This window comes from Lepidothrix coronata, unplaced genomic scaffold, assembly GCF_001604755.1.
Source record: "Lepidothrix coronata isolate B3197 unplaced genomic scaffold, Lepidothrix_coronata-1.0 Scaffold49, whole genome shotgun sequence".
Classification (NCBI taxonomy): Eukaryota; Metazoa; Chordata; class Aves; order Passeriformes; family Pipridae; genus Lepidothrix; species Lepidothrix coronata.
The window spans coordinates 4358023-4374456 of NW_016690229.1; the positions used below are offsets into that span (position 1 = coordinate 4358023).

The window sequence follows — 16434 nt, forward strand, 5'->3', positions numbered from 1 at the left end:
CAAATGCTCCGTGTTTCAGGGACTGCATCCATACCACAGGTGACACGCTGAAGGACTTCACCTACAGTTAGCAGGCACGTAACAAGAGGACCACAAAAAGGTGTGCCCATGCTTGTCTCATACCAGTGTGCAAGGACAAAACTTCTGCCTATCTGTGAAATACAAACCCTAGACAGGATCCTATCAGATCCCAAGGGACAACATCTCTCTTCCTAATGCAGACACTGAACAGAAGAACAGAAGGTTCAAACTTACAGATTTTGCTCATTACCCACAGTGTAGCTCATGGTCTAATCCAGATCAATTCAGAACTATTACTAAGAACCTAGACTTTTAATAGGTTGGTTTTTTCAGTAGCTGAGACATGACAGAAGAATTAATGGGTGTATGATCTTGAAAGTGCATGAAGAATATCCTTTTCCAGTCTCCTGAGGAAATTCTCTTCTTAAAAGTAGAAAGGTAACTGAACTTTATTTGCCAAGAAAAAACAGTTGGGGTCAGGTTAGGCAGCAAAGAATCAATACACACACATGCTGGTGTTCAGAAAGAATGTCCAAGCCTGAAAGAATAACTAGAGGATTGATGCTTCTGGTGTAGGAAATCAAAGTCCTTACGAACACCTCTAGAAAATAAAGTCATTGATCATACAGTCCACTGACATCTGACAAATCTTCAAATCCTAACTAGATTTGCCAGGGAAGTTCACTATGAGGTTATCTCCACGTCAAAGCATTTGGGCCTTAAGCTCTCAAGCGCACACTCATTTGTGGCAAGATGCTGCAAACATTTGACATGGCAGAAAATTCTGACAGTAATCCTATGTGGGCTGTGCCATATTAGCAGGAGAAAGCTTTATGAGAGTATCCCTACGGAATTGTCAGAAGAGATTCTGTTGCAACAAAACGGAAAGCAAATGTCTGTAAGGTTATGCAAGTTGTTGCCATACACACCACAAAAACCATCTAAAGCAAAGGGGACGAGTCCAGGCTCTGCAGGTGGTTGGACCAGGTAAAACAGGGACCATGAGATGAAAGAAGTTTTATAAAAGCACAAAGTTTCTACGATTTTTCCAATACAAAAAAGTTGGAATACTGTAGAGAGCTGGAGAAAAAGACAGCTGCCTGTACAAACTACAGGAACAGCTTTAGCAGAAGTGATGTATGTCCCTTATTCCAGAAAAAGAAATGGATAACCTGGTACTGACATCAACGCTGTCCAACTATGCCTTCTCTCACAGTAACTGACCCACCTGGGAAAGTTCTAACTCTACAGGAATGAAAGGCCAGGAAAAGCAGAAAGAACCTATTGAAGTCTGCTGATCCACTGCAGCTCCATGAAAACCTGGGTAATTAAGGGAATCTTTCCTAACACCAGACAACTTCTAGCACACTTACAATTATTTGCATGTGTCAAAAAGCAGCATCTGTAACACACATGTGTAGCAGATCATGAAGGACAATCTATACACCAGATCATGAGAAACAGGGATTACAAATCAAGATGAGTAACACAGAACTGTAAATGGTAACACAGCTGTGGATTAGATGTCACTGAAGACACACTATTTCACACCCCATGAGAGGTGTGCACCAGCTGCATTAGGTGTTCTGGTTTAAGTTTAGGTGCTTAGAACCTCAGGTGACCTGTGCTGCACAAGAAATCCAGAAAAAGCTTTTACTTGAGCTTGCTGAAGCTTTCGACACCATCAGAGATCCGAGCTCTCGAGTTTCATCAAACGTGGTTGTTTCGTGACTTCTATAAAGGCATCTCAGCTCCACAAGGACAAACACAGTGCTGACAGAGAAGTCTCCACAGTGCAGGTATCAGGTCCTGCAAACCAGCCAGCTCAAAATGAACACTACGTGTGACTTGAGCTGCTCCAGAAGTGCCTCCCCTGTGCTGGCACGACGAGGTCAGGCTGTACAAACACGAGTTAGCAGCAGATACGTTCCCTGCTCAGCTGCAGGTCTGCAGGCCATAAAACTGCCAGCAGAGCTAGAGCTGTCCAGCACACTGGAGCAACCTGAGAGTGTGTACCAGATTCCCTCACGGCTTGTTTCAGAGGAATGGGCACCCCAAAGCCATGAAGATGAGGTTCTGCACAGCTGCACTGAGCACACAGTGCACACTTGCCCACACATCTGAAAGGCACCTGCTGTGCTGAAGGTGAGCTACAACTTAGCATGAAAAAACATGCCATGACTGTCAGGGGTTGCTTCAGAACATCTCTAACACAAAACACTTGGAGTCTCTCCCAACAGGCACTAAACATTACACATAGTGCAGACTGGCACAGCACAGAGTGTTGGACAAGAACTACAAAAGCACATAACTTGGTTTACTTTTCAACTCCTGCCACTCTGGAATAAAGTAAAATTCTACCCAGATCCAATGCCTAGAACTTTTAGTACAGCATCAGTTTACTACAGCACTCCACTGTTTGTCATCAACCCTTTCTGCACACGCCCAACCTGCACACACAGATCACAACTAATCCTTATGGTCTCGGAAACGCTGATTCTTTAACAGCTGATTTATGATTATTGCCAAGGTGGGTGAAAGATACATTTGCAAATATCCTCAAGAATCCTGACTGCAGTGCCCAGACCAAGTACACAAGTTTCTATTATGAAAAACTGCTTCTTTTTTCTTACTAAAGAGTCAACAGACAAAAAAATTCAACCTCACTTTAAAAGCTTTCGCTTACTCTTACTATGTAAGAACTCAGTTTCAAATTACAGAACTCAGTTGTACTGTCTAAAAGGTGAAGAAGTGAATCATTTGTAAAGTATTGATTCACAGGTTGTCTAAGAATATGGTTAAAGGAATAACGTCATGCTGGAGTGCCAAAAAGCCACTGAATTTAACAGTGATCCCAGGTGGAAAAAATCTTACCTGCTCAGTTGAAAAGGTGTGTAAGAATTGTTCTGGGAAATACAACAATTTATATAGCAACGATTGACAAACGCTTCAACAACAATGTGATTTGAAACTATTCTGACTTCTCTGGAAAGCTATATTCCTTGAAAGTGTGTTAACATTCCTTTCTAGTCAAGCATACAAAGCCAAAACACCAGAGCGCTCTGTTAAATTGCAACCCAATCATCACACAAATCTGTCTTTAGTCTGATGTAGAAAGAGCTAAGAAAAACACTATCAAGAGCTAAACCAATTGCTTTAATTATTGATCTCCAAGTGATTCAGATTTAGCTCTGCCATTAGTTTCAATATACTTACATCATACAATAACGCAGTTACACCGAAATCAGATTTGGTTTTCAGAAAGGAAGACACAAAATTAAGTGTCACTAATTCTTTTCCTCTGTTATTTTAAATAGATTTTAAAACTCAGCTAGTCTTCATTTGTGACAAACAGTTTGTCTAAACCAAGGCATATCAAGGTTGGTGCTGAATGGGAATGGCCAATCTACTTTGCATTTATCACAGTCTGCGCACACATACTTAATGAGGAGTAATGCCTTAAATGCTTTAAATTATTGTTTTCTTCCTTCAAAAAGCAACACCCTACAACAACTAAGTGCATGAAACCCCACAAAAAATGAATTTCTTAAATTTGTCCCCACTGTGAATGCCCTACTCTAGGTATACACCCTTTGTAATTTTAGCAGTGAGAAAACCCTTTGCTGATGTCACCTTTTCACCCAGAGCTGTGGAGACCTGACACTGGACAATTCCACTGACTGACAGCTCCCCAGGGCAGCCTCAGTGGAAAGGTTCTCTCCACATCCTCCTCTGGGATTTCATGCCTCTCTCACTGCCCATACAGAAATTATTCTGCTTTGAGAATATGCCAAACACTACGCCTGCAAGTTCAATACAAACTATCAAGGGGACATGATATTACATGTCATTTGGCTGATAGCAACATTTATTAAATAGCTCTGCTTTTTCAGTTAGTCTGCACACAGAAACAGAATTATTTTCACACCTGTAAGCTTGAATTCAGAAAGCTTTTAAACAAAATCAGGTCTCGTTTTGATTTTTACCAACCATCAAATGCACAGTCCTGAGTAGTGACTAAGCTTAATGACTGGGTATGACTAACACTTATAAATAATTAGTGCCTTCTCTCCCCCTCCCCCATGGAGGACAGGGAAGGAAAGAAATCCAGATGATACACTGGAAAAAAGGAAGAAAGAAAGGAAATAAGAGGTTGAAGCTCAGGGCATGAACACTTGTATCTTCTCCCAATCCACCCTTAATACCACTGCAAACACAACTGCACATATGTCTATTAAAAACCAACAACTCCTCACGCCTGTCTATTAACTTCCACACAGTTCAGTCACTCTCAGACTCCCTGCTCCAGATCTCTTCTCCTGACATCCCTCACTGATCCCTCAGCAAACACTCTTCTGGTCACCTCCATCAACTCTTTTGCCACCAGTGCTGCAATTCCTCAGTGTAACTCCTCAGAGTTGGTACTTCTGACTCACGTGAGCACAACTGGTCCCTCTCGCCACACCACCACTTCGGCTGAGTGCACCTGATGTTATTTTACATTCGGAGAGAGGTTCTCAATCTAACCCTCCCTCACAGAAATATCTGGTTAATAAACTGAAGGAAGGTGTGCAGACAACTTACTACAGCCTTGCTGCCCCCTCAAACCATTTCAGAAAGGCTCGAGCACGGCACCACACCTCGTTGTTTGGTTTTGTTTATACCCTGGTATCTAGAGCGCACATTTTTCAACTATACTGGTTGTCAGCACAGTCTATCCAGCACGTGCTTTATTCTGCACAAAAGCACTGTCATAGCTTTTAACAGTTCAGCTATTCTCAGAAGCGTATATTAATCAAGTTATAATCATAAGTTAGACCATTCTTACTAGAGAGGCTTACTTGATTCAATAGAAGTCATAGAACAGTCATGCCAGTCATGTAAAATAACATTACACACTGCTGCGAGTTTTATGTTACTCGTTGTCTAGGTACTGTTTACAACACATTACTGAAAAACTTATTCTAGTAATGCATTTTAAAGAAAAATGCACCAAAAGGCATACATGATTCATAACTTACAGCTCCAATTTATAGAGCTCTGCAATGGCAAAAAGTTACTTAATTTTTATCAATATACTTTTCCAAATCCCGCAAAAAGAGCTTGATATCCCAGTCAGACCTTGCACTAAATCCTGTATAAATATACAGCAAAAGCACCACCCCTGGGTACAAGGATTCATAACCTACTTATGCACTTTGCTGAGAATCAACCTTTGATATTCAAGTTGTAACTTTCTGATCATGGTAATATAAGTACAGAAACTCATATTTTTATTTCTAGCCTTCCGACAGTTACAGACAAAAGATTAGCTACATTTGTACAATGCCTTAAGACAGTTCTACTGAGGTACTGAACAGATCTCACTGCAGGAAGAGGACACAGGTGTATCAATTCCTTATGATTATCACCTCCTTCTTGACTATTGATAACCTATACCGTTACATAGTGATGATAATCAGGGTTTTGTTCCCATTAAAAAATATTCTACAGTTTAAAAAAATCCTTAAAGGCATAAATAAGGCTTCAAGGACAATTTCATTTCACATTAAGTACTATGCTAAAGACACCTGAAGAAAATTACTCCAAGATAGGAGGCTTTGTGGTAAAAAACTGGCTCTCAGTTCCTTGAGATACCCACACCTCCAGAAGACAACCAGCATTTCTGGAAAGAAATTACCACAGAACGGAACTGGGGTAAAAATTTTCAGAGTAAGCTGAGGTAAAACTGTCCTAAAAGGTTTAAAACCACCAACAAGCTCCATTTGTGCATCCATAGCCTCAATGAAAAACAAAGCCTCATCTAATCTGAAGTATGAGTGATCACACAGTCTTTACACCTGCTTAATTACAGCCTGGTCTGTGCACAGTTTTTATGCTTCTCTCAACATCTGAGCTGGATATTTCGCCACACTAATTTAGTTTTAAAATCTCCAGTGTGAACACAACTGTGCCCTTGTAGAAGTAGCTTATTGTATGAGCTATTTTGCTTCTCTTATGAGGAACCAGATGCAAGAGGGCTGATACAGCAAAAACTGGATTCAAACAAGAAAGCTTTTACAACTTTGAAGAAACCTTTATCAGTACAAATACACAACTTCTCGCATTTAGGCAAGATCTTAATTAGTTTCAAAACAAATTAAAGTTAATGGATTAACAACCTGTAAGAGCACAAAAACAAAGCCTGAACATCCCCACAGTCACCAGCTCTTTACAACAACTGTGTGCAACCTGTCAATGGGACAGGGGCACCCCGAGGGTCCGGTCCTAGGAGTGCACCAGGGAACCTTCAGCAACATTCAAGGATCACACAACTCTCTGTACACAGGAACATCCCTGTGGCCATGCACGGAGCTTTACAGTTCATAATACACTTGAAATAACTGTCTGTTACCTACGACTAAATCTGCTTTCTATCATTGCCTTTGGTTCTTGTATTTTCAAAATTATTTTCTTCATGCCACTACCTTTTCAAATCTTCTTTCAGGAGAGATAACATTGCCTAATAAAGCTAAACTTGCTAAGTCTTCCAACTAGCAAAAGCCTTTTTTTTCTGACATAAAGCAATGGCATCAAATTCAAGGAGCGGAGTCAGACAGATAAATGAGGTTATAAACATTCAAAAAGTTTCAGCACGAAGAATAACCTTGACAACAGTAGCTATTTTCAGGTAAAAATGCTGATTTTGAGTATTTCTGACAAAAACTGCCTATAGTAACAAAAAGTGTTTAATGTGTAAAGTGACTTCTATATCCAGTTCCTTCTGAGCAGACTCACTTTTTGATCATGCAGTTTTTATGAGAACAGAAAGCAACCTTTCCACACACCAGCACCTCCTCTTCGCTCAAAACCCGGGTAGTTTAAATATCAGTATTTTCAACTGTGTTCTTGAACTACTTCATAAATTTTTTTAGAGTTCTATTTATAGCCTATTTCCAAAAACAGGGAAGACAAACAATAGCAAGAGTTTTCATACACCAAAGCATTTAATTTGAAGACAGTTTGTGATACCTACTAATTTGTGACTTATCAGTGCCCAAAATGCATTTTCACCTCAGTTCACTAACCTTGCTGCAGCATCCTGTGTTAGTAAGGCATTCAAGTCCTGGGCAGCATCCAAACTTGAGGTTCTCAAACTAAGAAGCTGCATTTTATAAGTAACCTGGCGGATTTCAGAGATGGAAAACACCTAACTTCTTGCAGAGTGTGAAACAGCTCTAAAGAAATAAATCACTCACTTCTGGTCATTGACCAACAACCTTTATCATAAGCCTAGTGATACCCAAAAAACCCGGAAGACCACAATTTGAAGTGTATACAGACATATCCATACATGCTCTTCCAAAGGCTGTTGGGAGCAAGAGTGTTTTCCATAACAGAAGTGAACAACATGTAGTCAAAGTCAGTAGCTTTCACAGCTTAACAGAATCACAATTATATTCCCATTAGATCCCATCACTTAACGAGCCACTCCTATCAGATGTGCAAAACACTGAGACACTTTTTAACAGAGCCAAAAAACCCTACTGCACAGCTCTCTGAGCCTTGGGTCCTTTGGGGTACAAAGCCAAGGACGCAGGATTCCTCAGTTATGGAAGTTGCAATGCGAACAAACACAACTTTCAGTCTGGTGACATATGGCAGATCTGATGTAGCAGATTCCAAATAAAGCAGAATGTTCCTTTTGCTGATGCATGATCTGAACATAAAATCCACCCCTCACCCAGAAGAGTTCTGCAGAGGAGATCCAGAGTTATCCTTCAGAAAGGGAGATACCACTTTCTGCGCCAAGTGTAGGACTCCCAAGTTCTAGTCCTGGCAAAATATCGATTCCTGCATGGCCTTGGGCAAGTCAGAACTTCTCGAAGTTGCTCTTTCCCCCAGCTCTAAAGCAGAGTTCATACTACTTTATTTACCAACCACATAGGCATGTCGCAAGGATTAAGTTTTGTAAAATGCTTTGAAAGTAAAACATCCTATAAGTACTTTAAGGAGCTCCTATTGTCATGGTGCATTACAGACATTATTTTTAACAAAATCAAGCCATGCCAACACGGTTAACAGGCATAATATTGGCAGCACATGCAACACACAGGGAAACTATAATGAGGATATGTTTCAACTTGCTTACTAGTCAGTGAGAAATAGAAACAACCACATTCCACTACTTCATAGTATTTCTATCATTCCTTTCTGTAATTCTTACATTAGGGAAGTCTGACGATTTCCTCATCTATCCACATCCTAGTTACTCTGGGCACTTCTGGGGTACATGTTTCAAGTACAAAGTTACCCAAGGAATGAGGAGTTCAGTATGAAAAAGTAACACAAATTGTTTGTTTCTTTCTTCTCAGCTGCCACTTCTCTCCATTTTTATACACTCTCCTTTGCCCAATCACCCACCACCCCAACTCCCAACTGAAAGAAATGGAACTACTCCTGCACAAGTTATTTTTCAGTTACTCCAGCTCCAAAATGTATGACTGGCTCAAGCCAAAACAACCTGAACCCATGCTTTCCCATCCTAAAGCCACTATAACCAAGGCCTAAATCCAAATCCTTCTTGGATAGTGAACACAAGCTAAAAACTGATTGGTTTCTACAAAAGAAGCTCCTGTTTAACACCAAGTGAAGTTTTGAGCCTCTAAGGCCATGAAGAAAACCTTGAGGGTGCATATTCACATAGTACATCTTCCAGGATCTGCAGAGGTACAGCACCAATGCTCCTCCGGGTACCCTTCGCTTCTGGAAAGCATCAATGGTGAGTTTTAACCACTGGCAACGTTCAGAGCTCTGGAACGTTCCACGTTAAAGGGGCCCCAGCAGTTTTTCAGTCTAGAAAGGGCCCATCCTGAACTCAGCCAGAAATGGCCCATGAGATGCCCTCCAACGAAGAAGTCTTGTCTCATTCCCTGTCTTCAGCTACTGGCAGATCCAACTGAGTTTTGGGAAAGTAATAAAGATGGTTTTTTTTAGATACAAAACAAAACAACTCTGTGACAACAGTTCTACTACAGCTGCACTACTGCCAGCGGGAACACTGGTCATGATTGCAGAAGTAAAAAAAAACCACAAGGACAACCCATCCTACCTGCTCTCTTCAAACAGGACTGTCACAGAATTGTATTTATTTAGGAAAAAAAAGACTTAGTCTTTACGATCAAGCCACCAAATTTCTGTAAGTACGAACAATCACTCAGTAGGTAAAATAAAAGAGGGGAAAAGAGGAAGTGAAAGTTTCTAGATTTCAATTCTACTTAAGCTAGTAGAGAAAACTGTCCATACCCACCTGCACTATACTGTTCTTACTATATACCCACAGCACTCGCCAATCTGCTCCTCTCTCTAAGCAGGCACCTTAAAAACTCACTATGAGATGCTTGTACAGAAAGATAAAGCAGCAGAGTAACAACACTGCAAGAAGAGAAACCAAATCTTTGAACCCCAAATTGACAGTAGTGCTGAAGTAGGCACAACCTCATAGTGCTGGGTTTGTACTACAGCACTGGCTGGACAAGATGGTATTTTCAAAAGTGATTTTAAAGTACACAAGTTTTGCCATTTTACAAGATGATTCTACTCTGTGTCAGCAGTGACCTCTAAACACTTTACAAACTCTCACAATGCAAAAGATAAATTTTGGGGCATAATCCCAGTCATACTTTTCTGCAGGCTTTTCTAAGCACCTGTAAAAGCTGAACACTGACTTACTGCTTTAACAAACTGATTTTCCTACTTCTTACCATATTATTGTACAAAACATGTTTCACATTACTGAAGTACTTGGAAACAACAAACTTCATCCAATTTATTTTCAGTCACAGTTTCAGTAGATGTTGCATCCTTAAGGCAGTATTGCATAAAGAGAAACTTCTGTTCCTGCCCCCTACAAAATCACCTCACGATATTTCCATGTCTTTGCTAAGAAGATATAAATAAGGTTATTTTGGGACCTTCATTACCCAAATCTGTCCAATTGGACCACAAAGTTTCAAACACAGGCTCCTGAAGAAAAGACTAAATGCAAGAGTCCTCTTCCTCAAAAATGTCAGTAGTGGAAAACCACTACTAATGCATGGATACTCTCAACAGTCCAGTTGCTTAGAGAATCAATACACCAAAATCCAGCAAGGTCACCACAACTATGGCCCATTGGCTCTTCAAACATCTCCAGTTTGTCAGTTGAGGTTTGTTGCACATTTGCCTTGATGCCATACAAAGCATTATTCTAAAAGTCCTGTGTTTTAAAGACCATTGAATGAGCTTATTTCCCACATGCTCTTTTTAAGAAAACATTTGAAACCTTGAAAGGTTTCCAGTTTTCAAGTCCCAGGTTAATAACACTTACTGACATCTTATATTCTGCTTCCCATACATGTGACACTGTATTTTGGAGAGCTAGAAACAGTGATTCTGGGTACGAAAATAACTGTAAAATGTGCTGCTTATTGGTCAAACTTTCTATCAGAACTTGCTTTCTAAGTGTTTGTAATTCTTGGTGTAAAAAGCTGTGTGTGCAGTACATGATTTCAAGCACTAAGTCTTAGAAATTCTTACTAGCACACATTACTAACTTTTAAAAACAAACTTGTGAATGCAAATGTGATGCATACAGTAGGTGCACAGCACACAGGCACTGCAGCTGCACCTTCATCCTACCAAACTGCCTCCAAAAATCTTGGCTGTGATGCTGCCATTTGAAATACAATTTCAAAAGCACAGCCACCTATTCTCCTTTCAGTAGGAAAGTTCTAAAGTTCTGCTAAAGTTCTCAGCAGTTGCATGTGGCCAGACTTGCAGAGGTGCTTGGCCCTTGCACCTGTGAGAGATTTGTAAGAGCTCAGCATCCACCAATTCTTAAGTGTTTTGAAAGAAATGTTTTTGCAAAACATTTTCAAAGTTGGCTACTTTGGAAAGTATAACAAACAAGCCAAAGCAATTTAAAAGAAAAATAATCTGTTTCACCAAAAAAAAAAAAAAATTGTTTTTCAATATTAAGACTGTCTTGTCATGCAAGAACCCAATTTCCAATTTCTGTGTATCCAGTCGCATAACGCTCACTTATTTTAAGAGTCATGCTTATTCTTTTGAAGTTATAAATATTTCTTAAAGTGTAGGACAGAGAAGAAAAGTGTTTAATAAAAACCCAAGCGCTTAGAACTTATATTGTTTTCCTTAAATCTATCGAGAACTCCAAAGAAGCAAATTTATAGTCCAATTTTGCTTAAGAACTGGCAACATTGCTTCTAAGAGTAACACATTTCAGTACGTTGTGGCAGTTTGAAAACATCAGTCACCTAAAAAAAAGGTCCCACTGGACTCCAAAAAAGTATTTTTCCCCATAATCAGGTTTATAATGCAGTATTAACAAAAACGTAGGTATACATGGCAACAGACTGTAAACCTGAACAATCCTTTGATACGTTATGGCAACAAATAAGGATTTTCCAGCCTATCAATTTACAAGCTTCAAATGAAGCACTGGGATTTCAAGATCTGAGTTTTACTCCTATTTCTTTAAATTAGCAACATTGTCATTCAAATTACTCATATATGGAATAATCTTCTATACAAAAAAAAAAAAAAAAAAGGAGAAATATTTATGCCATTTAGAACTTGGATATCCAGAACGTTTGACAGATTTCATCAAACTACATGGCATCATATACCACTGATAGTATATTACACAAAAAGACAGTGTGTAGTAACATGGTACAGTTCCTGATCTACTTTATGTGACAGGTGCATTGCTCTGAGGTTGGTCAGGAGCTCCAAGAGATGTATTTTTACCAAGACCACTTGAAATAGATGATACACAACCACCACTGACTTCACTCGGTATTAGTAGCAAAAGTTAATTAGCTGTTCTTAGTATACTGCCCTGAAAACACTGAAGAGTAAGAATACAGCTGTTGTATGTATTATTAGGAAGACAGGAAGCAACATGTAGGTTCACACAAGTATTTTCAGTCAAAAAGCAAAGCAGATAAAAGTAACAAGCCTGGCTCAAAATAATAGCAAATATATAACCTTAAATCTCTAAATCTAAGATATTTAAGGAGAGACACAACAGTTCTCAGCAAAGAAATGCTTCTCATCTTGCTTTTTACTCACCCACTGAGTTCAGGACTAGATTCCTTGTCCAGAGATGCTCAGCACTAAGCACGAGACTAGCTACTACAAACGCTGCAGCCCTAGACACAACAGGGTGAGGTAAGGACATAGGAAGTCTGCCTTTTGTATCAGAATGCCAGTGACTAAAAAGATGATAATAAGCTTCAAATCTGTGAGTTTTTAAGTCAGACTTTGAAGGTATTTAAAGCAAAAAGAAGGTAGTTAGTTTTCTCGTGCTGTATCTGCTGCTTCTCTATTCACCAGAGCTCTGTGGTACTGAGGGCATGCAGGGACAGAGAGGGAACTGAGCAGCACGTGAAGGTTACAAGCTACTGACAAAACAGCCTGAAAAGTCAAAATGCCTTTCTTGAAAATGAAATATCAACATTTCATTGCATAATATTCCATTGTCACACTTTGGCAGTTTGCAGCTTCATCTACACTCACACTGGAACAAAGATACCAGGCAGAATTATTTTCAAATTATTACTGCTGAAAACACTTTCTGGTCACCCAAAGTCATACTCTGAGCAGTGGAATGCTACTATGCTACTACTCAACACCAGATGATTCTCATTGTTACATGTAATGCCTTTTCCACAATTGACAATTAAACAGCAAGGAATCTTGCTTGGAACCTCTCCTCCCTGCAAGAAATACGCTCCCAAAACAAAATCCCTCAATCCTCTCACTTACCTGGTGGTAACTGAAAGTTCTGAATGTTAGTCGGATTCTGAGGTGGCTGAGGCAAACGAGGTGCTAAAACTGTAGGAGTCAAAGTTGCTCTGATTCCACTCGTGGTTGGTGTTGGAGTCCTTGGCAGACTTTGTGCCACCGTATTGGCAGTGCCTTTAGCCATTCCTGTGGGGGTGCCAGGAGCCGCGGGAGGTATCCCACCAGGATTGGGAGCAACATTTGAGAGCCCAGCTTGCATAGTTTGCCCAATAATCATGTTACCCCCTGTAGTACTGGGCTGGCCACCAGTAGCCAGCGTCTGCTGTTGGGACACGGCCTGGACTATAGTTTTAGGAGACTCAGATTTGATGACCTGTGTGGCAGGAGCTGCTGCCACAGTGGAACCAGACTGGCTGTTCACCAGCGATGTCTGGAGGGAAACTCCAGATCCCACAGTGGCTGTGGCAACAGCAGGAAAACTCCCCACACTGATGGTTGAATTGATCACAGTATTGCTCCCATTCTGAGTGGCTGCACCAGCTGCAGCTACCGTGGGTCCTGCTGTGTGGATCGGGGGCCTCACGAGCGTCACCGTGGGCGCTCCGGTCCCGACGCTCGGCGGTGGCTGTGAGGAGATAACTGTGGGTGAGGAGGAAGATGCAGAGGACACAGCAGTGTTAAGGAAAGAAGTCTGGATGACAGTGTTGGAAGCTGACGGCAAAACAGCATTAACAGCGTTTCCTTTCCCCACGGATCCAGGTCCATTGTTAACGAGAGGGGCAACAGCAGGTGCGGGAGTGGGGTTGGCAGTCACAGGAGTCCCAGAGAAAGCAGCACTTCCTGTGTGGTGAGAGTTCATCACCACGTTACTCCCATTCAAAGTCTGCACTGTTGTGGTCCCAATCTTGCCATTCCTGGTGGACAAGGCAGTTGCCATGGTGCTGATAACCACCGATTTACCCTGACTGAGGGTCCCTGGAGCAGCAGTGACTTCAGATCCTCCTGCTGCTGCAGTGGTGGTGCTGGTGCTCGTTGTGGTGGCTCCATCCAGAGCTGAAGTCTGGGACCTGGTGTTATGATTAATAACACCCCCCTGCACTCCTGCTCCTGCAAAACAACAATAAGGGTAAACAGACAGAATGAGCAAGAAGAGAAGACAGAATGTTCTCCCTCATCACCAGGTCTTCTCCATCTTCCAAGCTGCCTGCCTGGAGCCAGGAAAACAGGACAGAGTACAAACTGAATATGGCTTTGAAGACATTATCTTGAAGCCTCCAATTTCCCACCAAACTCTGGCAGATTCAATATTAAGTGTAACGCTCCTGCTTTTGACACTACAGTAAGACAAAACAGGGAAAACATTTAATATGAACCAAGGGAAGGGAGGAAAATCATCTTAGACCTCTTCCCCACTCTATAGCCTGATATCACATTTAGCAAAAGGACTGCAACTGCAAGGAGAGAAAATGGCCATGGAAGACACATTATTAAGACATATTCCCTACATCCAGCACATATTACCCTCTAATCCTGTCATCACCTACAGAGTAAGTAAGTCAGATCAGGAGGTTCAACAACAGTAAAATATGAAAAGTGAAAGGAAAGCAAAACATTGGCCTGGCAAGATAAGAGGTACTGCAGGACCTCGAGTAGGTTGCTAGAAGATCCCTTCTCTTTATTATAGAATTTGCTCTTACGGACCTGAAGTTCCCACAGCCAGAGACAATTAAAAATAAATAAATAAAAAGCAAAGCTGGCTTTCAGAAAGGACAAGATGATGTAGCTTCTTGTCCTGAATAATCCTCATGCCCCTTGATGAGGCCTGGTGTTATCACAAGTACAATCACACACAGTCCAGGTCCTGGCCCTAAGGAGATAGAAATGGGAAAAGAATAGTGACAGAGAGACACTGAGATGCACGTTATAAGGGTCAAGGAGATCCTCCTAGAAGAGCTTCATCAATCATAACACAGGGTCTGTAGTATCTTCTTACACTTCAGCAAGTAGAAAGCAAAAAAAAAAAGGGGGGGAGGGGAGGAATTGCAGAGAGATTCTGGGGAGACATTTCTCCCAATCCCCCTGAAAAAACAGCTTCCCTCCATTCCCACGTAGTGAGCCCTCAGTCCCAGTCTTCACATTGCCTCCCTACAACCCTCCCAGCACGAAGGGGGGAATATTCCCAGGCAGCTCCGGGGGTGGGCGGGTGGGAAAAGGCGCTGTGCAAGGTGGGGTGTTGTGGCCTGAATTCCCCCCCTTGCTGGGACCCGGCGTTGTGACAACCCCCCCTTGAGGGCAGAGGAGGAACGGGAGTGTTGGATGCCCCCTCCAAGCCCCTGGAACAAGAGAAGGGGTGCGGGGGGGAATATCAAGTCAGGCAGATATGGGGGGGGGAAGCATTTTGAGGGACTTCCTCCCCTTGAAATCCCCCCTCGCTTCCTCCTCTACAGGAAATAGGTGTCATGATTAATAACACCCCCTTCCACTTCAGCAACAGCGAAGGGGGAGGGGAAGGAGCATTTACACAGACAGCTAAGGCGGCATTATCGAGAGGGAATCCCCCCCATAACCTCCACCCCTGGAGAGGGAAGGGGAGCAGTCACAGGCGGCACAGGAGGCACAGCCATGACCGAGGGGGTGGGCTCTGCCTCCCCTCAGCCCCCGGGATTAACAGAGCCCTTTTACACTCCAGCAACAAGGACAGGAAAAGCAGAGGGGACCGGCGGAGTCACGGACGGGCACTGCCGGCTCCTTCTGCGGGGCGGCTGCCCCCACACATGATCCAACACCCTCGAGTAAGCACGGGCGAGGAGGGAAAATAAAGGGGAGGGAGCAAGGCGCGGATACACACCGAGGGGGCATGATGAGGGGAGGCTCTCCCCCGTATGATCGATACCACCCTTTGCACTCCCGCTCCTGCCACAACGAGAAGGAGGAGAGAGGGAAAAGGGGGGAAAGCAGAGAGGGAAGGAGGCAGCGGGAGCTGGGGAGTGGGGGGAGGGGAGGGCCCCTCTCCCTCAGAGCCCCCCACCCCTGCCCACGTTACCTGCTTTTGTGATCTCTGGGGCACTCAGTCCCATCTTGCTGCCGCTGCCGCTCTCTGTTTGGGCATTAGCATTGCCTCCTACTACTACTCCTCCAGGGCTGGGGCTTGGGCTGCTGCTGCTACTGCTGCCGCTCACAACATGGTTCCCCAGCAGCCCCCCAGCGGCCCTCAGGGGCTCCTGCGCCTTGTGGTGCTGGTGGTGGTGGCCGGAGGCCGCCAGCTGGGACTCCAGGGAGCCCACCAGGTCGCTCACCACCTTCTCATCCACCTCCGTGTTCAGGAAAACCTCATCCAGCAGATCCGAGCCCGCCGCCATCTTTTTTTCGGAGGGTTCCTGTGAGCGCTCCCTCCTCCCCCCCCTCCCCTTTCACTCCTCCCTCCTCCCCCCGCCCCGCTCGCACCCGCTCCCCCCGCACCAACCGCGCACGCGCGCGCGCCCGGCCCTCACATCACCGGGCCGGGCAGGGATTCCGCCCGCCGCTGATTGGCCGGCGCCCGCGCTATAAAAGGCCGTGCAAATGGCTGCGAACGCTTAGTTAGGAGTCGGGCGGCGGCGGCGGCGGCTCCGCGCGGGCCGCGGG

General features: G+C 43.2%; 1 protein-coding gene across 2 annotated transcripts in view; it reads right to left on the reverse strand.

Moving 5' to 3' along the window:
- TAF4 (TATA-box binding protein associated factor 4) overlaps positions 1–16214 on the reverse strand; it is a 36389-nt gene extending 20175 nt beyond the window's left edge. For both annotated transcript variants that reach the window (XR_001874896.1, XM_017815347.1), the window contains exons 1-2: positions 15854–16214; positions 12832–13917 (exon numbers count right to left, since the gene is read on the reverse strand). Coding sequence is in view for 1 of the 2 variants with exons in the window: in XM_017815347.1 (XP_017670836.1) it covers positions 12832–13917; positions 15854–16169 (1402 nt within the window). In the remaining variant the exon portion in view is untranslated. The remainder of the gene's footprint in view (positions 1–12831; positions 13918–15853) is intronic.
- Positions 16215–16434: the final 220 nt, after the last annotated feature.